General features: G+C 46.1%; 1 protein-coding gene and 1 long non-coding RNA gene across 8 annotated transcripts in view; one reads left to right on the top strand and one right to left on the bottom strand.

Moving 5' to 3' along the window:
- Positions 1–4,290, top strand: part of LOC140848304 (uncharacterized) — a 144,733-nt gene extending 140,443 nt beyond the window's left edge. Inside the window, exon 3 of the long non-coding RNA XR_012128889.1 lies at positions 3,825–4,290. This is a non-coding gene — a long non-coding RNA (uncharacterized lncRNA). The remainder of the gene's footprint in view (positions 1–3,824) is intronic.
- CACNA2D3 (calcium voltage-gated channel auxiliary subunit alpha2delta 3) overlaps positions 1–21,739 on the bottom strand; it is a 699,185-nt gene that overhangs the window by 1,615 nt on the left and 675,831 nt on the right. For 6 of the 7 annotated variants that reach the window (XM_073230729.1, XM_073230727.1, XM_073230728.1 and 3 more), the window contains 2 exons: positions 834–946; positions 593–675 (listed from right to left, as the gene is read on the bottom strand). In XM_073230729.1, coding sequence (XP_073086830.1) covers positions 593–675; positions 834–946 — 196 coding nt within the window. Of the gene's footprint in view, positions 1–592; positions 676–833; positions 947–19,839; positions 20,796–21,739 lie in introns of those variants that run through there. The other variant, XM_073230733.1, reaches the window with a different exon arrangement.

Genomic DNA, 21,739 nt, shown 5'->3' with positions numbered 1-21,739 from the left:
GCAAGCTTTCCATTTTTTCAGGGAGGGGAAGGTAATTTTGCTAAAGTAAATGTTTTGCCTGCAGCATTTGGGGTATATGCAGTTCTAATTCCCCTACTTCTGTGTAAGTTCACCGTTCCCAGTACTAAACCTTGGGCATAAACGGAGCGCCTTGAGGAGGGAACTTGCAAACTTTTATAATCGTGACTTTTAAGATGGCTGATTTTGCTTTACATGAATTCCTAATAAATACAAGGCTGTTAAAGGTAAGCAGGGGAGAATGATTTGGACAACACTTTGAAACGAGTAAACCAACGTGGTCAGAGCCACGTTGTGTGTAATGATGGAAAGTGATAAAACTAATAAAGAAGCTTTCTCTCTCTGTTATATATATGCATACAGTACGTAGTCTACGTTGTGCACAGACAAAACAGGAGGGCATGGAGGGGCTCAAGGGGCAGGATCATGAGCCTCCCTGTATATTCTTCTTCGATTTTCCAGAAAGGGACTGTTTTCTCACAAGTAAACTTTTTAGTTCTAGTTCCTTGACCAGTACGAGATTCTTGGGGCGAAGCACCGGGGTAAAAAGAACATGAGCGGTTCTCGGACTTACCTCGGGGTGGAAGCCGTGACAGGATTCCGGACGTCGCCTGATCTTCTGGGCTTTTAGACGTTCACACTTGAGGGATTCATTATGTTGACCGTAGTTAAGGCATACTTCCACAGTGCTATGGACACTCCATCCCTTACTCACCTTCTCTCTCCCCTCACATACCCCTGCCCCCAGGTTTCCCGCCTGCTGACCCCCTTACCGGCATGGGCGGTGGTGGCTGGGCCGCCACACCAAAGGATATACCTGATTTCAATGGGTGCCATGGTGATGGGCGCCACGGCCTCACAGAGGCAGCCGCTGTCCACCACCACCATGAACAGATTGCTGCTCGGGATCTGCTGGATGACAAAGGACCTGCGGGGACACGGGGGCACAGAGACGGTCAGCCACTCGAGCGGAGCAGCACAGGAAAACTCTGCCCCAGGGGGGACTGCGGCACCGCTAAGGGGGCCTGCTTCCCTGAGGCTCTGCACTGAGACGGAAGACAACAGCTTGGCCACCTCGGGCCATACACAGTCCACAAAATTCACCTTGGAAAGACTGGGATTTTCATATGTACAAAACAGGAACGTCAGACTCCGGGAAACCACCTCACTTTCCCCGGGCCGGGAGGTCAGGCTTTTCCAAGCCCCCTTGCCTTCTCCCGGGGCCTAAACATTGTCCCAGGGTGCATGTGATATCGGCTGATTAGACTCGAGCTATGTCACAGTGATGACACAAGATGGCATGGACACCCCAGGCCATGCCCTCAGCACGAGGGCCGCCCATAATGGAGGCACAGTGCCAGGCAGGGTCTGTCAGGACAGCCCGCCCCAATGAAGGAAGCGCGAGGACACGGCCGTCTCACATCGCCCAGCACTGCGAGATGACAAAGTGATGCCGTAAAACTCACCCCCTGGGGGAGCAAGTTAAAGAACAAAGCCTATTCTTCCAGTGTCAACAGATTTCCTAAATAGTGAGCCCCAGACCTAAACACATCACACTGTTTTTTGGTGCTGTTTCACTAAATTCAGCCTAGCTGGGTGAAACAGACTCCAAGAAGTTACAAAGGGGGAAACCGGCCCTTTTGACTTTCACCTGTTTTCCGCCTTATGCTGCGCCACCCAGGAACACCTCTGGCTTCCTGTCTACAGATGCCTGAGGCCCACGCATCTCCTCCCCTTTCAGCAGGTTCAGTGTGTTTTCCACGGCAGGCACGGACAGGGCAGGGTGCTTCTCCAGGGGGCCTCGGTGCACACAGGGCTCGAGAAGATTCAGCCTTGCTGTCTCTCTAGAGCTTTGTAGTCTCTGCTTCTGCTCCCCCAGAGACCACAGCCGTCTGCTGGAGACGCCGCCCACCAGTATCCACGTAAAAACCACGATCACACAGCCCTTTGGAAACAAGTTTGGCTGGGTCATCAGTCAAATGAATCTGTCCGATGAACCGTAAAGGAGAGATTAAAATATGAAATAGACGTTCCAAGGGTAGAGGATATTTTACAACTGAAGACATCTTTTTTTTCTCACAAAAAAGGCCCACTATGAGTGAAACTTGAGATCCTCAAAGATACAGACCAATTCTCAAAGCATCTCTGGAAACAAAGGGAATGAGAAGGACACCAACTTGTCAATGGGAGAACTTAAGATGAGGAAAGCAGCAATATGCTTGAAGTTTTGAGGGAATGGAAAAAGGAGATAAAAGGTTATGTCAGAGTCCAGAGGATAATAGATTCTAAGTCAATTACAGGAAGTCAGCACCTCTGCCTCTGGGTGGAAACTGGGGCCCCGGCAAGGACTCTGCCTCTGTGCCAGGGCACCCCTGAGAGGCGGGACCCGGACAGCAGCAGGCAGAGCTGGAGCCTCGTCCCAGACACAACGAGTCTTCAGCGGTGCACAGAGCAGGTCATGCCCAGGAAGGACAGAGGCCTGCGTGTGCGCCTGCACACAGGGGAAGAAAAGACACATAGAGGAAGGCCAGAGAGATGGAGACCCAGTGACGAGGGCACACCACCCCCGAGTGCAGCCTGCAGTGGGGAGGTGGGGAGGGTCATCTCCAGGCTGCAGGAGAGCAGCCTCACCTGCCCTGGGGCACAGGAAAAGAGCCACCGAGGGGGAGGGTTTAAACCCCACTGCAGCTGGAATAGAAGGAAGCTGATTTTCAAACCTCAAGCACCCACCAACCAGTAGGGGAAATGTGGGAACTTTGTCCAGGACTGGAGCTGCTGGTAAGTGCCATGATTTAAACACTGCTGGTGCAGACAGGAGCAGGGGCTGGGTGAATGCGTCAGCTCCAGCTGTGACAGAGCTGGCTGCCTAGCTCTACGTGCACCCCTTCCTCAGACACCCTGCTTACACAACTCCAGCCTGGTGCCAACCCATGAGATCTCTTGTCTGCACCCATACACCCCCAGTCACCCCATTAGTGTGACCTGGGCTGGGGCTCACCTGGAAGCTCCACGACTGTACTCCTTTGACACCAGCCCCTCCCCTGCCCATGCCCACCAAGCCTCCAGCCCAACCACCAGGTATACACCGTCTCCCAGAAGACGTTCCTATACAAGGCCGTGCCTCCAAGACTGGGAGAGGTAGGTAGCCCTTTTCACCTAACCTACAGAAACAAACACAGAAAGTAAAGCAACATGAGGAGACACAGGAATAAGCTTCAAAGAAAAGGACATGACAAAACCTCAGGGAAAAAAATAAATGAAAGAGTTGGGCAATCTACCTGACAAAGAGCTAAAAGTAATGACTATAAAGATGCTCACCAGACTTGACAGAAGAGTGGGTGAGCTCAGGGAGGACTTCTCCAGAGCTAGAAAACAGAATACAGAACCTGTCAGGGAGGAGGACTGTGATAAATGAAAAATACATGAGTTGGAATTCACAGCAGATTATAGAATGCAGAAGAAGGCAGAGCATTCAGGCTAAACAATAGAAAGAAATGAGGGTAAGTAAAGGGAGCTTTGGGGTAACATTCAGCAAGCTAATGTTTTCATTATGGGAGGTCCAGAAGGAGGAGAGAGAAAGGGGTGGACATTTACTTAAATAATAGCTGAAAACTTCTCTAACCTAGGGAAAGAAGGAGATTCCCATGTCCAGGAAGCAGAGAGTGCCAAGGAGGTCCACACCAAAACACATCATAATTAAAATGTCAAAGGTCAAAGACAATCATAAGAAGAGTGAGAGAAAAGCAACGAGTTACCTATAAGGGGAGCCCCATAAGGAGTCAGTTGATTTTTTTTTTTTTTTGCAGAAATTCTATGGAAGGAAGTGGCATGATCTATTCAAAGTGCTGAAAGAGAAAGACCTCCAATCAAGGCTACTCTACCCAGCAAGGTTATCCTTCAGAATGGAGGGGGAGAGAGAGCTTCACAGGTAAAGACAAGTCACAGACCTTACAAGAAATGGTAAATTAAGAGGAACAGGAAGGGCTATAACTAGAAGCAAGAAAATTATGAAAAGAACACTGGTAAAAGCAAACAGCAAAGGTAGTAGAAAGGTTAAAAGACAAAAGTAGTTAAATTAGCTAGTTGTAAAAATTAGTTGAGGGAATCACTAAATACAGGAATAAAAGAGGGCACCACATGCATCAAATATGGAGGTGGGGGAGTTATAAATGTAATGCTGTCAGCATGCATTCAAACTTAAGTGACCATCAATTTAACATAGACTACTATGTGTGTAAGATATATATAAACCACATGGCATAAACACAAATCAAAACCCTACAGTAGATACACAAAAAAGGAAGTCACCACACACAAGAGAAGAGAGCAAGAGAAAAACGACCAGATGAGAACAATGCAAACAGCCAGAAAACATTTAACAAAATGGCAAGAAGTACATGCCTGTCAATAAGTACTTTAAATGTAAATGGACTCAATGCTCCAGTCAAAAGACAGAGGGTGACTGAATGGATAAAAAACACAACTTGTCTATATGCTGCCTAGAAGAGACTCACTTCAGATATGAAGAAACACACAGACTGAAAGTAAAGGGATGGAAAAGGTATTCCATGCAAAGAGGAATGAAAAAAAAAAACCTGGACTATCGATACTTCCATCAGAGGACTTTAACACCCCATTTACATCAGTGATAGGTCATCCCATCAGTAAGGAAATGGTGGTTTTGAAAGACACATTAGCCTCAATGCACCTAATAGATATAAGCAGAATATTACATTCCCAGACAGTAGAACACTCATTCAGTTCAAGCACACACGGGACATTCTCCAGAAGAGATCAGATGTTACAGCATAAGAAAAGTCTTAAGACTGAAATCATACCAAGTGTCTTTCCTGACTGTGATACCATAAAACTAGAAATCATCTAAGGGAAGCAATTGGAAAAGACACAAGCACATGGAGGCTAAACAGCATGCTACCAAACAACCAATGGGACAGCAAAGAATTTATGGGGGAAATAAAACAATTCTTGGAGAATACTGAAAATAAAAACACAACAATGCAACATCTTTGGGAAGCAGCAAATGCAGTTCTAAGAAGAAAGTTTATAGCATGATAGGCCTACCTCAAGAAACAAGAAAAATATCTTAATAACCTAACCCTACACCTAAAGGAACAGCAAACTAAGCCAATATTAATAGTAGGAAGGAAATTAAAAAGATCAGAGCAGAAATAAATGAAATAGAGATTAAAAGACATACACAGGATCAAAGAGAGCTGCTGCTTTGGAAAGATAAAATTGGTAAACCTTTAGTTAGATTAATAAAGAGAAAGGATTCAAATAAATAAAAATAGAAATGACAGTTGATACCACAGAAATACAATTATATGAGATTACTATGAAAAACTATATGCCAACAAATTGGACAACCTAGAAGAAATGGATAAAGTTCTAGAAACATGCAGTCTCCCAAGACTAAACCAGGAAGAAATGGAAAATCCAAACAGACTGATTACTAGTAACAAAAGCGAAGTGATAGTCAAAAATCTCCCAACAAATAAAAGGCCAGGACCAGGTGGCTTCACAGAGGAATTCCACAAAACATTTAAAGAATTAACACCTCTCCTGCTTAAGCTGTTCAAAAAAAAATTGTAGAGGAAGGAAAGCTTCCATATTAATTCTGTATGAGGCCAGCATCATTTTGATACCAAAATCAAACTGCCTACAAAAGAAGAAAATTACAGACCAACTCCCCTGATGAACCTAGACACAAAAGTTCTCAACAAAATATTAGCACACTGAATTCAAAATACATTAAAAGGATTACTCACCACCACCAGGTGGAGTTTATTCCAGGAATGCAAGGCTGTTTCAGTATCCAAAAACCAGTGTTATGCACCAGAGTAACAAAAGGAAGGATGAAAAGCATGTGATCATTTCAATAGATAATAGAAAAATATTTAACAAAACTCTGCATCCATTCATGCTAAAAAGTTTCGACAAACAGTAGACAAAGGGGAATATACGTCAACATAATAAAGGCCATATACAACAAACCCACAGCTAACATCATCCTCAATGGCAAAAAAAACTGAAAGCCAGTCCTCTAAGGTCAGGAGCAAGACAAAGATGCCCACTCACCACTTTTTTTTTTTTTTTTGAGAGGGCATCTCTCATATTTATTGATCAAATGGTTGTTAACAACAATAAAATTCAGTATAGGGGGGTCAACGCTCAATGTACAATCATTAATCCACCCCAAGCCTAATTCTCAACAGTCTCCAATCTTCTGAAGCATAACGAACAAGTTCTTACATGGTGAATGAATTCTTACATAGTGAATAAATTCTTACATGGTGAACAGTACAAGGGCATTCATCACAGAAACTTTTGGTTTTGATCACGCATTATGAACTATAAACAATCAGGTCAGATATGAATATTCATTTGATTTTTGTACTTGATTTATATGTTGATCCCACATTTCTCCTATTATTATTATTATTTTTATTTTTAATAAAATGCTGAAGTGGTAGGTAGATGCAAGATAAAGGTAGAAAACATAGTTTAGTGCTATAAGAGGGCAAATGTAGATGATCAGATGATCAGGTGTGTGCCTATGGACCAAGTATTAATCCAGGCTAGACAAGGGCAGCAAGACATCCACGGATGCAGAAGATTTCTCTCAAAGCAGGGGGGGTGAGGTTCTGAGCCTCACCTCTGTTGATCCCCAAATTCTCACCTGATGGCCCCCCTGCGACTGTGCCTGTCTTAGGTTGTTCCTCCCTTGAGGAATCTTACCCGTCTCTGGCTAACCAGTCATCTTCCGGGGCCATACAGGGAAATGTAAAGTTGGTAAGTGAGAGAGAAGCCATATTGTTTGCAAAGGTTAGCTTTTTACTTTGCAGATTTATGCCCTGTGGCTTCTATGCCCAGCACTTGTCTCGAGGTATCTTTACCACCTGGAGGAATTATGATGCTCGGTAAATTCGATATGAGGCACGAATTCTATTTAAGGGTTGTAATTAGGAAGGAAGAAGAAAAGCTATAGAGGTAGCATATGAAGGAAACATGGGAGGACTGATTATTTCTTTGACATATCTTCTTGTAGAGTACCTTAAGTATGCCACTCACCACTTTTAATCAAAATAGTCCTGGATGTCCTAGCCATAGAAATCATGCAAGAAAAAGAAATAGAAGGCCTCTAACTTGGTAACGAAGAAGGGCAATTGTCACTATTTGCAGATGACATGATACTGTATATAGGAAACCCTAAAAACTCTACCAAATGACCAGAAGAGCTAATAAGTGAATTCAGTAAAATCACAGGATACAACATCAATGTACAGAAATCTGTTGTATTTCTATATACAGATAACGAACAGGAAAGAAATCAAGAAATTAATCCCATTTACAGTGCATCAAAAAGAATAAAATACCTATGAATAAATCTAACCAAAGAGGTGAAAGACCTGTACTCTGAAAACTCTAATCAGATACTGACAAAAGAAATTAAAGGTGGCACAAATAAATGAAACACCTGCAACTCAACACCTGCAAAAACAATCTGATTAAAAAATGGACAGGGGACTTGAGTAGACATTTCTCCAAAGATGACATACAGACACATGAAAAGATGCTCTACAATCACCAATCATCAGGGAAATGCAGATTCAAACCAAAGTGAGATATCACCTTAAACCAGTTAGAATGGTCACCATCCAAAATACAAGAAATAACAAGTGTTGTCCAGGGTGTGGAGAGAGGGGAGCCCTCCTGCACTGCTGGTGGGAATGTCAATTTGGGCGGCCACTGTGGAAAGCAGCATGGAGGTTTCTCAAAAAACTAAAAAGAGAAATAGAGTGACCCAGCAATTCTACTTCTGGGAATTTACCTGAAGAAAACTAAATCACTAATCTGAAAAGACAGACACACCCCTATGTTTATGTATCATTATATACAATAGTCAAAATATGGAAACAAACGACCACTGATAGATGACTGGACAGAGAAGAAATGGTACATATATACAATGGAATATTACTCAGCCATGAAAAAGGACGGAACCGTATCATTTGTGCTGACATGAATGGACCTAGAGGGTATTATGCTAAGTGAAATGAGTCAGAGAAAGACAAATACTGTATGATTCACTTATATGTAGACTCTGAAAAACAAACCAACAAACTGAAATAGACTTATAAACATAGTGAACAGACTGGGGGGTTTCCATAGAGGAGGGAGGTGGGGGCATGGCATGGGTGAAATAGGTGAAGAGGGAGAAAATTAACAAGAAATTTGATACGTTGATCTGGGCAATGAATACATGAGTGTATATACATATTGAAAATTCATCAAGCTGGCTATGAAGATTTGTGCACTTTATTCTATGTACTTCAATATAAAAATTGTTTAAGAAAAAATAAAGCTAAGGAACTATTGATCTGGATAGACATTTGTTTTATAAGTTAAGGATAATTATGAACAAAAAAGCAAAAACATGAAAATCTGATTAATCCAAGATATGGTGAATAACACACACACACACATACACACACACTGCCAATATAAGCCTAAAATTATTACCAATCACTATAAACATCTGGTGGTTAGACTCATATATTACAAGGCATAGGTTCTGAAACTGGGTTTATAAACATACCAGATTTATGTGTTTTGCAACAGATACTCCTAAAACAGTATGACATGATAGGAAGAACAGATATACCAGAAGAATGCCAGTAGGAGAGATGATCATAGAAGTGTTCCAAATGAAAAACCATTAAGATCTAATAAAGAAAATAGTTCATACTGAGGAATAGTGCATAATCTGAATACTTTTTATACTGAAAACTAGTATATACTACACCAAGCCATGACATGAACTCTTACGATCACAGCGTACAGACTGATAGAAACCCTAAGAGACTGATGAGCTCATCATCTACTAATAAATGGAGTGAAAATTCGGCATATCCAAAGCGCGCAGAATGTACGTTATTGTCAAGCACAGTATGTAGTGCATTCTGAAGAGCGGAAAGCAGCAGTTATGTGTTCCCTTCTGTGGTAGGCTGCAATCAGAAATTAATAGCAAAAAGACATAAACAATGGAAATTCAAGGTTAAAAACCACATTTGGCTAAACCTTGAGAGGTTAGAAACAGGCCAGATTCAAATCTGGGAATAGGACTGAAACACTTTTATTGGAAATAAAAGTTTTGCCAATAAAAGGGCTTAAGTTTTTGAACCTAGCAGCTGGACGCAAGGAACGTAAACCCGTGCCCAGGGTCTCCCTTGGTCTGCCGGCACATGGTGGGGTGCAGGGGGATGAGGCCTCTCCCCCAAGCCCTGCCCGCAGCTTCTGCTCCAGGGCTGAGGGAGGAGGAGAGAGGTGATGGCCGCCCAGTCCCCTCATCTGCCACCACGCCCCTCAGCTCACATACGGCTACCCCGTCCCCCATCAGGAGAACCTGGAGCATCTGTGGACTACCTCCAGCTCCCGCCCTACTTCCCTATCCCCGTCTCCTGCAGGGTCAACTAGGACCTTCGTGCACAAGTGCACCAGGGGAAGGCCGGACTGCACTCCATGGCCTCGGTTCTTGCCGGGACCCCAGTAACCTCAGCCCCTTTCCTCTCCTTGGCCTCTGCTGCCCCCTCCCAGCAGGTGTGGTTTCCCTGGGACAGGGCAGTGGCTGTCGGCCCTGCTTTCCCGTCGGCCCTGCACCTGGGAGCGGGCCTGGGACTGAGCAGATCCACCCTAAGTGTTTGCTGACTCAAGGACAGGAATTGAGAAAGATAAAAGGCAAGTGGAAATGTGAGGATAATGGCAAGCAGCAAGCTCTGGGCTGAAAGAACATGGACATACATCAATGCTTGGCACCCCTGCTCCAGAAAGAAGGCACACAGTCACGTGAAAGTCTAAAGGACACACAGGCATTCAAACATTTTAAGTGACAATTAGGCATGTAACACTGCAAACCATTTGAAAGCTCAGAGCAAATACACCTTTGGAATAAAGTATAAATTACCAAGCTGACAAAAACACCAGGCCACTTGCCATGAACAAACGGAAATGCTCATTGCAAATCTGCCCCATGAATGCACACTGCCACGTCACCCACACAGCCCGCACTGTGCTCGGGGACAGGCCACAGAGCCCGCTGACCAGCTGTCAGAGCTAATAACACCTTGGCACTGGCAGGTTACATAATCGGCATATACAGACCACGGCCCTTCCCTGTCGCTGGCAAGAACCAATGAAAAACACTCACGAGATAAAGAACCATCGGTAGCGTCAATAATTGCAGTGAAGGGCCCCAGAACAAATCTAGTAAAAGACATGCCTTTATGAAGAAAATGACCAGACGTCACTGAACATAAAAGACAAACCAAACATCGGAGGGAGGGGGGTTCCCGGCTGTAAGAAGGGAACACAGCACAGAGCTGCTGTTTTTCCTCCAGTAGTCCTTCACTTCCAAGCAACCTGCTGCAAAACCCCAGTGTTTCTGATGGGGTTTGAGGTGGTGAGCCTGAGTCATTCCTAGGAGCAACCAGGAGCAGACGGGACCTTGGGGGACAGTGCGGCTGTTTAAGAAGGGACGGAAGGTGGGTGACCCAACCAGAAACAAAACCCACGAGGTGATTTACAGAAGAGAGAACACAGGAGCATGACTGACCTGCAGAAAGGGGTGCAATCTCACTACAATTAGATGTGTAAACTGACATGAAATCATAATAATAAAATGCATGCTGTGCAGCAGATAAGCAAACATCTCAGCCTGTGCTAAAGCCACGCAGTGGAGCCCTGACAGCGGCGGGGATTCTGCACTGTTGCCTGGAAGTGTGCTTGTGCAGCCACTCTGCGAACAGGTGGTTATTATTACAGAATCATTTAGATCCTATTATTTCAGCAGTTTTATGTCTCAGTAAGGGAGGCTCTTGTTCAGGAAGCCAGGGAGTCAGGTATAAAGATGCTCTGGTAGCATCGCTCACTGGGAGGCAGATCCCGCAAGGCCCCTGTGGAGGGATGATTAAATAGGTGACCGCGGGTCTGCCCCACAGCCTCCCCGGGCACCAGGTGAAAGGGATGGGAGACCTCAGTTTCCTGTTGGGAGAGGATATCCCACACATTCTAAGTGGGAAAATAATGCTGTGAAACTATACATAACATATGAGTAGTCAGGAATATTTAGAAATATTTATTTCAGAGTATTTAATGCTGCTAGAGAGAACAAGAAAAATCGATGGGATGGAGAAGACCTACCACGCAGGGCAAGGTCATGGCTGTTCAGCAGGTGAGAGGCAGGCCGAGGACGTGCCTTTGCGCCTCTGCCGTCAAGCATGCACGTGTCTGCCGAGCCCTCAGCCCTACCCCCAGTCTGCTCCTTCCACCCCATCCTCAGAGGGAGAGAGAAAGGCAGGAGCAAGCAGCCTGGGGGTGACCATCACGGCAGTGAACGTGACCTGACGCAGGAGCTCCAGACAAGGAGAACATGCTCATGTGATCGTAACACGTTTATGAAACGGAATGTCATGCTGAGGGCCAAGAGCACCGATTTTCTGATTTTACAAAAGAGAAAACTGGGACCCAGAGAGAGAGGTAAATGCATGCAGAAGCTACACAGAGAAGATATAATTGTGCCCATTTTAGAGCTGGCAAAACAAGAGGCTGAGTAATTTCCCAGCATAGCAGGGGCAGAGCCGCAAGCCGCCTGAGCAGGTGCCTGTGCTGGAATCACCGGAGGCTGAGCTCCGGGAGGGGCCCAGCATGATTACCTGATACGGATGCTTAGGCACGGCTAGTACACGAGAGATGATCATTTTTAACACATTTACCCTCTTAGTCAAGGGCTGCTCAAGTATTCTCAAGCCCCACAGCAGACTTCTTTTTTTTCCCCAAATCCTAGGAGATGAAAAGCCCTGCGTGCAGCCACACTGGAGGAAAACAACCCCCTACAAAGGATTTGCCAGCGGAAAGATTAACTGCTTCTCCATATTTTAAGGACTTACTGTCTGCTTATTAACATGGTGCCTCAGAGGGTCTGGGCAATGTTAGCTGTACGTTTATGTGCACAATGTGTATTTATGAGCCTGGGGTGCGGGGTTGAACTTCATAAAACACACCTCCATCCAGCTGGGCCCAGCAGCCAGACTGACATCACTGTGCAGAGGAACTGTGGCCTAGTGGGTTTGCTGTGGGGCCACAAAAGGCAGTGGGGAGAAGCCTCAACAGAGACTCGCAGCGGGACAGGCCAAAATGCATGAAATAAATTAGGTCCACCAGAGAAAGAGAGCAGGGAGAGGAAGTCTTCCCTAGGCTAGTTGTGACAAAAGCCACGTGATTTCAAGAGCGGGAGAGACTCCTCGCAGCGCACCACCTGCTGAGAGGGGCTGCCTGGCGGCCCGGGAGAGCAATCCCACCACCTCCAGAATGCTTGCCCCAAACCCACGCGCACCCGGAGGGCCCCCCGAGGAGACGGGCACGCTTGGAGAACTTGGTCAGCTTGCCTTTCTTTAAGCAGGTACAAAGCTGCCGCTTGAAAAACTGGGGCAGGATAGATGCTTAGAGCATTTTGAGCTGGTTCACCTTTACAGATTTTCACCATTTATAAGTTTTCCAGCTTCTATCCAAAGATAAAATAAAGGACACTGAGCAAGTCACAGGGGGTTTATCTGAACTCAGTGGTGCTGGTCCTGTCCCACACTGTGCCCTTGCGCAGCTGGGGAGGGTGGGCATGCGACAGTGGACCCCCAGCAGCACCCTATCCGCCCCGCAGGTAGGAAGATGCCTGAGCTGCCCCGACGTGCCCGCCACGTGCTATGCCGACCCAGGCCCGTAACTAGTACTTTGTGACTATGTAAATGCAACCTAGAAATTAAATATTGAAGATGTGTTCTAGCATAACACTGTAGTCCTGCTACCGAACGGCATGGGGGCGGCGTGGGGAATCTCACAGAGGAATCAGGTCGGCATGTGGACATTGGAACCTGCAGTTCCAGAATATTTAAACTCAGACCACAGGGAAGGAAATATTTCAGAATCCTCTTTCTAAAGACCCTGATGTCACACCTGACCAAGATTATATCACAAAGGAAACAAAAGCTGTGGAGTAATCTGTGAATATTGATGCAAAGATCTTAAATGAAGCACAGCAGCCGGACTTCTACAGGACATGGGCATAGCCAGGCCCTGGGCCCCAGGGATGGGTGGCCTGGGGGTGCAAATCAACATGCTTACTGTGTCGTCTTGACTTCATAGAAATACAAGCATGAGACAATTCTTTTTTTTTAAGTCTTTTTTCCCACCACACTACTGAATTCCTGCTCTCACCACCTAATGATATCTTGTAGAGATTTCATAACTTTCTGACAGCTTCAGGTTAATAACTTCGGTCCAGCTGAGATGGGAAGTCCTGTGATTTCATACCTAGTTCTGAGCCCCCGTGGTGCTTCCATGGGGCCTCTGGTCCTGGCGTCCCCAGTAGTCTTGGATGGGGGGGGTGGACAGCGGGGCAGCAGAGAGGCAGTGGTTTCTGCACCCCAGGCCTCAGTGTGGTTCTCTCCCCTAGCTTGTTTTCTCCAGCACAGCCTGCCCTTGGTGCCCTGCGTCAGGCCTGGCGCCCAAATGCTGGCTGTCCTGGGGGCTATCACGCAGTCCTCCGAGGACGCAGAGCTCCTCAATGTGGCCCCAACTCTACCACCCGTGGACCTCCTGGTATCAGCAGTGACCCTCAACCTCTGACCCTTGGCAGGGGCCCCGCCTGAAAAGCAGCCATCTGGCTGGGTGTAAGCAGGATGACAGCCACTGTCTGTGCGTTCCTCCACCTGAGCCCTGGGAAAGTGCCTCCTTGCTGCCCCTCCCCCAAGCCTTGCCCCTCCCTCTGGGTCTCTTACCCCTGCTCAGCCAGGCCTGGGCTGGCCCTCTTGCAGCACCCCCAAGTACAGACGAGAGACTGTTGGAGTGTCCCTGCACTGCGCACCTGGCTCCTAGTGGGACACACACCTCCTGGAGGGAAGCGGCTCTCTCCCTGACCCCGATCTCCTTAGGCCCCTCCCCAGCAGTCACGTGGCCCTAAAGGGGGCCAGTTTCCCATCCTCAGATAAGCTTGGGGAGGGGTAGGGAGAGTGCCCCTCAATTAGTGCCTGTTCTGCAGGCAGGGCTGTCTTGACATATAAAATTTTATCTTTGAATTTGTAAGTGAAGTCCAAGGAACAGCTTAGGGTGCACAGTGGGTGGGGATGGAGGAGGTGGGGGTTCTCAGCTGCCTGGCTCTTGCCCCAGCCCAGCAACCTCATCACCCTCCAGCCTGGCCGAGGCCTGGCTGCCGGAGTGAGGGGCACCAAGGAGTGGTGGTCCGCCTGTGACGTAGCAGGGGTGAGCCTCTTGCCCACCCCGATCCAGGAAAAGGTATGTCCTGGGGCTAAGCCCGCTTCCCTTGGTGACTAGCTGTCCGCTGTGAGTTGTGCTGGTGGGCCTGAGGGAAGGGAAGACTGAGCCCCCTTCTCCAAGGGGGGCCTGGCTGCATAGTCCATTGGCTAGTGGGAGGGAGAACTCAGCAGCCCCACTGAGCAACGGGCAGGGCCGGGAGCCCGTGCGGGTCTGCACCTGCCCCGCCAAGTGGCCCCCTGTCTGAGGGGCACGGTGTTAACTAGCAAATAGAGAGGATCATGACAGCTCAAGACACGCCCCAGAAAGAAGGGAAGAGTTTCACCTTTTTGTACATTTAAGACACTTTTTTTCCTGCTTTTTGAACAAGCAGCCGACGTGTTCATTTGGCACTGGGCTCTGCGCATCACTTAGCCGGCGCTGCCAGCCCCTGTGCCTTCAGCTGGCCAAGGCTGCTGGATGGACACCAGCGCTCTCTAGGCTGCGTCTGGAACAGAGTGGGCACGGGCAGCTGTGGGACCTGCAGAAAATTCTCATCTCCAGGGCGATGCCTGGAAGAATTCCTCTAGAGCAACTAAAAATGAGGTTGAGTAACAGGCTGTGTAGGGTGTCAAAAAACACAGGTCACACACGTCATGAAGCCATGAACCAAACAAAGAAAAAAAGTGGTTTTCCAATATGAGCTCATATCCAAAGTCATGAAGTCAGATGCTTCAAATGGCAAGAGCTGGATGGCCACCACGCTGCTGTTCCCCACGGGCCCCTGACACAGCTTATTCTAGGGTTGCTGGCACAGAGACCTGTGTGAGTGGATCACAATACAGAGAGCAAGCCAGCCAGTGTCCGCTCCCCTCCCTCCCTCCCTTCTTCCATTTCTCTAGATAACCAGACAGAGCTATTTTGCTCTTTAATGCAACACCTTTATTTTTGTTTTCTGTGCACCAGCTCAGTAGCAAAGCTGATTGAAAAAAGTAAAAGATAAATATGTGATTCAAAGTAGCACGAGCTCCCTGGCAAATGAGTCACACAGAATACAGGACAAACGATATTCAAGCAGCCCAGAATTGTCTATTCTAACAAGTTTTCAGGACTCACACCTCCTTGCTTCTAGATGAGTTCAGAATAAAAGAGGGCCCTGCCCAGCGCTCTACAGCAGTTTTCTTAGATAGGGCTTCCGAAGCGCCAGCCCAGCCCAGGTGTGCTACGGGCCTAAATACTTGGTACAATTCCCCCCACTGAAGAAAGCAACTGGTTCAAAGATGGGCACTGGACCTGGACCTTAGTTAGGCTCACATCTCTGCTCCTGACCCATGAGAACAAGGAAGGTGTTGGCCTCAGGAGCCACTGGCAGCCTTCCTGTGCTCGTGAGTGAAAATGCCTGCTGGAAAACATAAAGAGAAAACCCAGGTGTTGGTCCTAACCTTTAGAAAACTGGAGGAAGCCTTACCTGAAGCTTGTACCTCAGCACCACCATAGCCTAAGCTCACTTGAGTTGGGCCTTCTGAATAATGGGAGGATACTAAGGGACATGATCCTAAATTCCTTACAATGGCCATCACATTGCCTGATCTAATTGCGGCTGGAAAATGCAAGCTGTGGGCAGCTGAGCCCTCGAAAACCCCAACACAGCCCCAGGCAGGTTGGCATACCCCGGGTGGCCTGCCAGGAACCGGGCTGGGGCAGGCAGGCCTCTCCCACTCCATTTCCATAGCATGGGAAATGTGCCTCCTTGTAATGGTTAAGAGCTGAGATTAAATGGGACAAATGTATTGTCTTTGTTACCTTTACTTATTCAAAAACATATAGGGTGACCGCATTGTGGCACTCCATTTGCGACTTGCTGATGGGGAAGACCCACAAAAAGCCCAAACGGGGCTTTGTCTGCAGGGCACTGCCCCAGGGTGGTATTTATTGCAGTGCAGACAGAATGAGTCAGAGAGAACCACCGTAAGCGTGCATCCTCAGCCCTCCCCTCCTCTCCCCTCCTCCCGAGGATTTGCTGGGATTCAGGGTGCCACCCCAGAGCTTGAGAATGATGCGCACAGCAAGTTCTTTGGCATTATTAGCCCAAGGCAGGCGGCGAGGAATGGAATCTTGTGTTTGAAACCTGGGGGAGAGAGCCCCGCAAAATGAAAAGCCAGAGGGACTCGGTCTTCCTTTCCCGTCCCAGAAGAAGAGGATCTCAAAAGAGCTGACACAAAAGATATTTTCCAAACTTGGCTATTATTTTAGCTCTTCAGTCCTTTTCTCTTTTTTTGTACAAGGGTCTTCAGTAAATCCTCTTAATTATGACATGAACCATTTTCTTCTAATCCCTTAAGAAGGGTAAGGAATTTGTTAAATAGTTTCGCTGGAATTATTAGTGTCTTTTCTCGTAAATGATGAGAATAAGAGCTAGCGTGTATGGAGTGTTTACCTAATGCCAAGCACTTTTCCGTGCAACTCCCTTTAATCTTCACACCAGCTCAAAGAATTACCATCTTCATTCACTCAGGCTTTGAGAAGTGAAATAACTTATCCAAATCCTAAAACCCAGCAAGTTTCAAAATATTGAAATGCTACAAACCAGACATCAGCCTTTGCTTTAACCATTACCCTCTAACTCATCTCCCCTGTTGGCATCCCCGCCATTACGGCAGTCACCACATACCACTCACCGAACACTAAACATCCTGGTGTGAAGGCCTTTTTCCTAAAACTGACACCTTTCACAACTCAGTGAGGCAGGTGACATTTCCCTCAGTTACCCAAGAGGCACTTGAAGCTTACAGGACGTTCAGGGACCAGTCCCATGTTGGTCATAAAAGCACAGGTCCTAGAAATGAGACCATGGTCTGGCTGCAAGCTACCAGACTTTGCAGTCTGCTGTCGTATCCGTTAAATGACTAAATCTCATTGGCAAAGTGTTTGGCAATAGCAATATAACAATTCCCAGGCATCCTGAGACCAGAGACTCGCTCCCCAGAAGGCAGGGGACAGACCGATGTCACTTGGGACTCACAGCCACAGTCTCCCACGGTCCCCAGGTGAATTGTCAGGCTTGTTTAGCAAAGGAGAACAGCATCGTAATGGACCATCAGGAGGCCTGAACAGACTCAGAAATAGGAAGAATTCACTGGGGAATTGAATATCTGATTTTTAGCCTCCTGGACGTGTCAGTTCCTATCAATAACGACTTTCTAAAAGACTGGACATCTCACATTATGTGAAAAAAGCCTTTCGTGCAGAACAGTATGCCAAGGGCAAAAATAGGCTAAGTATGTGGCAAAAAAAGACTGGAAGGAAATATGGCACCATGTAAATACTTGTACTTATCCCCAGATTACAGGCAAGGAAACTAGGTAACTTGCCCGAAATTACTGTGCCAATAAGATGTAGAGCTGGGATTCACATCCGGGCCGCCTGGCCTCAGTAAGCATGTAAACCTCTGCCTCCATTCTGAGTGGCGAGATCACGTGTGGATTTTTACTTTATTCTCTATTGTTCAGTTTTCTAAAATGGTTAGGAATTGCACTTTAATACGGACCAAGAACCATCGGACCGTGGACCATGGACCAGTAACACAGAGCTGTACGGACAGCTCACTGTTTGCTGGGAGCTCTGCTTGGGGAACCTTAGGAGAATTTTCTAGGGTGATGGAACCATTTATAGTTGTATGTCTATCATCAAAATCAAAATATAAGTATTAGTCAAAACTCATAGAACCCTACACCAAAAACAGCAAATTTTATCATATGTACGTAAGAAATGTGAATAAAAATACAATAAAATATACCACAGACATCAACAAAAGAATTAAAAAGCAAGACCAAACAAAGCACTTGCTGTTTCTAAGAGGCACACTTCAAGACACAGACAAGCTGGGCGTGCAAAGATGCTAAAAGACATTAACAGGCAAATGCTAAGCAGTGGAAAGCTGGCTTGGCTGTATTAATATCCCCAGGGATAAAGATGGCCATTTCCCAATAGTGAAAATAAGAGAGTTCCTCAAAAATGTATAAAGTCCCAAGTATGCAGCTGATAATGGAATTTCAAAATAATGCAATAAAAATATACAGAATAAAGAGGGAAATACATAAATGGCTGATCACAGGTGGAGACTTCCGCACCATTCTCTCATTCCTTGATAAAACAATTAGATCCTAAAGCAGTTGTAGGTTGTAGGTGGCTTCAACAAAGCTCAACATCTTGGCCTGATGAACATTCACAGAACACTCTAACTGGATACTGCCCCAGGCACCTTGGAGGGCACACACAATACTCACTGTGATGGTACCATGCTGGGCCATAAGTCTTAATAAATTTAAAAGGACTGAAATCATACAGAATATGATCTCAAACTGCAATAGAATTGAAGTAGGAATAAAATATATTAAATCTAGACAATAACTGTGTCTACAGATTCATATTTACATATCTTGTATATATATTCAGCATTCTGGCTACTTTGTTTATCTTAACATTATATCCAGGCACTTACTACCTTATAAATATCTCAAGAGTCATGACTGATTTCCACCTCATCCAGTCTGTAGCAGAAATTGCTAACCTAAAGAGTGATACCCAAGATGGGTTTTATTATGGGACTCTCCTATCAAATTTGATGAATGTTTGGTGAATTCCTGGTTAAAAAGAGCTCAGAGGTTTGTTCACTGCAGGACTTCTCAGAGCCTTTAGCAAACTAACATGAATTCTAATTTTCTAAGAGGAGGAAGTAGTAACAGCATTTCATACCTGAGAATGTATATCAATATATGCATATATCACTGAGTTTTCTTATGTGCATGTACAGCCCTTAACTTCATGCCTGTAGATGCACATTCGTATATCCACATGCAACATTTTGTTGACTGCTTGTAGGTGAATATTCACATGTGCATATACAGCATCTCCCATGACAACTGTGAATACACATTCATGTAAGGACACACAGCACTTCTCAAACCCACTGGACAGACATGGCCTCAAGAAACCCAAACTATGTCTAAAGAATAAGAATTGTAGGGTGAAAGGTGGTAGCTGATGTGTTCACCTCAACAATGTGAGGGGAGAAAATTAAAGGTTTAAAAGTGGACTCGCTCGTGGATCTCCGTATAGATTTTACTCTGGTTTTTCTAGGTGCCATGGCCACATTTTCAAACCTTAACAGAATCTGGTTGCTTGCAGTTTTTGTGTCTATTTGGACAAAAAAGCCCAACTTTTAGAAGCAACTACTTTATCACAGATGTTGGTAAATGAGAAGCAGAGTCTCTGAAATAAGGCCAAATACATTGTTACAGGGATGCAGTGACTTCTCCGCAGGTCACACACCTAGATTCCAGGCTCAAGAGCAAGAGCCCGGTGTACCTGATTTTTAATCCCTCCTGCTCACCCCAGTGTCTGTCATCATGTGTGTGCCCAGGCAACAGATTTCATCCATGAATGCATTCAGAACAATGTATTTACATTCATCTAAACACAGAAGGGGTGTACTTTATAGGTTTTCTGCTTTAAAAATATGTTTAATGCTAGAAAGAAACCAAAGGACTACTTCAGAGGGGAAAGGTGACATCACAGAAGACAATTTATAAAAAGAAACGGAATATGCACCAAAAGAAGAGGGGATATGTCTGCCACAATACTCGGTCCATGTGTCCCATCCTGCGGAGATTACTGTGGTGGTGATCTGGAGAAGCCGCTCCTGTACCCTTTCTCCCTTTCCAAATTGATGCCAGTGACTGACCTCCTGCACCCTGGGTTTGGGTTCTAGCTGGGCTCACCCTCTTGCGGGGAGGTATCACCTGCCTTCCCCAAGATCCTAAGACCCAAGTTCTGAAGTTGCTTTTCCCAAAAGTGCCAATGGTGTCTGAGTAGGTTCTTTTCAAGTTTCCCCAAGGCTCCAGATCGTTTGTGATTATTCATCCCTTCTCAGCTGCCACTCATTTCCCACGCACTCAATGCTCAGCACTAGGCTGGCCATCTTTTTCTGAGCCCGGCTGTGTGACAACACCTCTAAGCTGTGGCCCTGAGCATGCGATGGTGGGGCGTCACTACAATCAACTTCTGAATCTCTGGGGAGGGTGAGGTGCAAACAAAACTTCGGGCAGAACTTCACCCTTGGTGTCTCCTTCTTCCTTTTGTTCCCTTAGTTATTTTTGGTATCCTCCTAGTTTATGCCAGTAAGAAAGAGAGAGAGAAGCAAGCTTCTGGCCATCAAGTCCAGGAAAGCACTGTCACGTCCCACTGCATGACTCCTAGGAGGTGCTCCGGGAGCCCCCCGAGCCTGGCTGTGCCTCGGGATCACCCGGAGAGCTGAGCCAAAGCAGGGATTCCCGGCCCCACCTTCTGGAGACGAGGAATCAGCAGGTTCAGCGTGAGGCCCAACAACATCCGCTTCCGGGCGTGCCTCCTGGAGATGTGCTGAGTCTGGCCCTGTGTTTGAGGACCGGTGCTAACTAGTTTGGAGGACAAAGTAGAAAAAGGACACATTAAAAAGTGAAAAATAAAATTCCTTTGCTCATAGCGACTCTCTTAAGCATAAATGGATTAGAACAAAGGATGTTCTAATCACGCAAGATGGGCAGTAATCATAATACGGCTATTGTGGGGTAAAGAGTCTGATGATGTGATGAAACTGCTCACGAGTTCAGGTGCCCCCTGAAGAACAGCTACTACTACCCTGAGCCATTTTACTTTTTAAAACAACCTCAGACCACTCTTTGGGGAACACCTGATGGGATCGGGGTGGCTACAGAGCAGAGTTAAGTGGGAAATTCCAGGTCATGTGCTTTCAGCACCTTTCCTTTCGTCAGCTCCGTCACTGGGCTAACAAATGTCAACCTCTGTCCCAGCCCATGACTTTCCAGACTGTGATCCGCCTCACACAATACACAGTCATAACTTGACAGAATGTTTAGAATGATCCTAAAGACTCTGACCATTCCACTCTTTCCTAGCATGCAGTTCCCAAACACAGAAAACAAAGTTGGATATTATTTGTTTTGCCTTTCTTAAAAGCCAACCCCATTTTCAGAGCTTGATGGGCCTGCATGTGAAGCTTGAGGCCTTTATAATGGAGAAATGACATCTGAAGAGATGAATAAGGCCAGCAAGGAAATGCTTGGAATCAATAGCATTAGCATAATTCATTTGGGAGATTTACTGTAGACAGAAATAAGCAATCTGGAACACATAGTCTTTCCCGGGGAACTGTGACTTTATTCACCCTGAGCACCTTATCCTGTTTTAATCAGGATTCATTAATCTCAACAGTTTTTCATATTGCTTTAATTTTCCTGATTAGTTGTACTTAAAACCATGCTCACACATTCAGAAAGTGTTTCTGAAGCTCATTTTTCTGTGACCCCTCAACAAGCCTGTGTAATGTCATTTCAGTGTT

Source organism: Manis javanica, chromosome 3 (genome assembly GCF_040802235.1).
Source record: "Manis javanica isolate MJ-LG chromosome 3, MJ_LKY, whole genome shotgun sequence".
NCBI lineage: Eukaryota > Metazoa > Chordata > Mammalia > Pholidota > Manidae > Manis > Manis javanica.
Note: the sequence above shows the minus strand (reverse complement) of the source record. Positions and strands in the feature narration are given on the sequence as shown.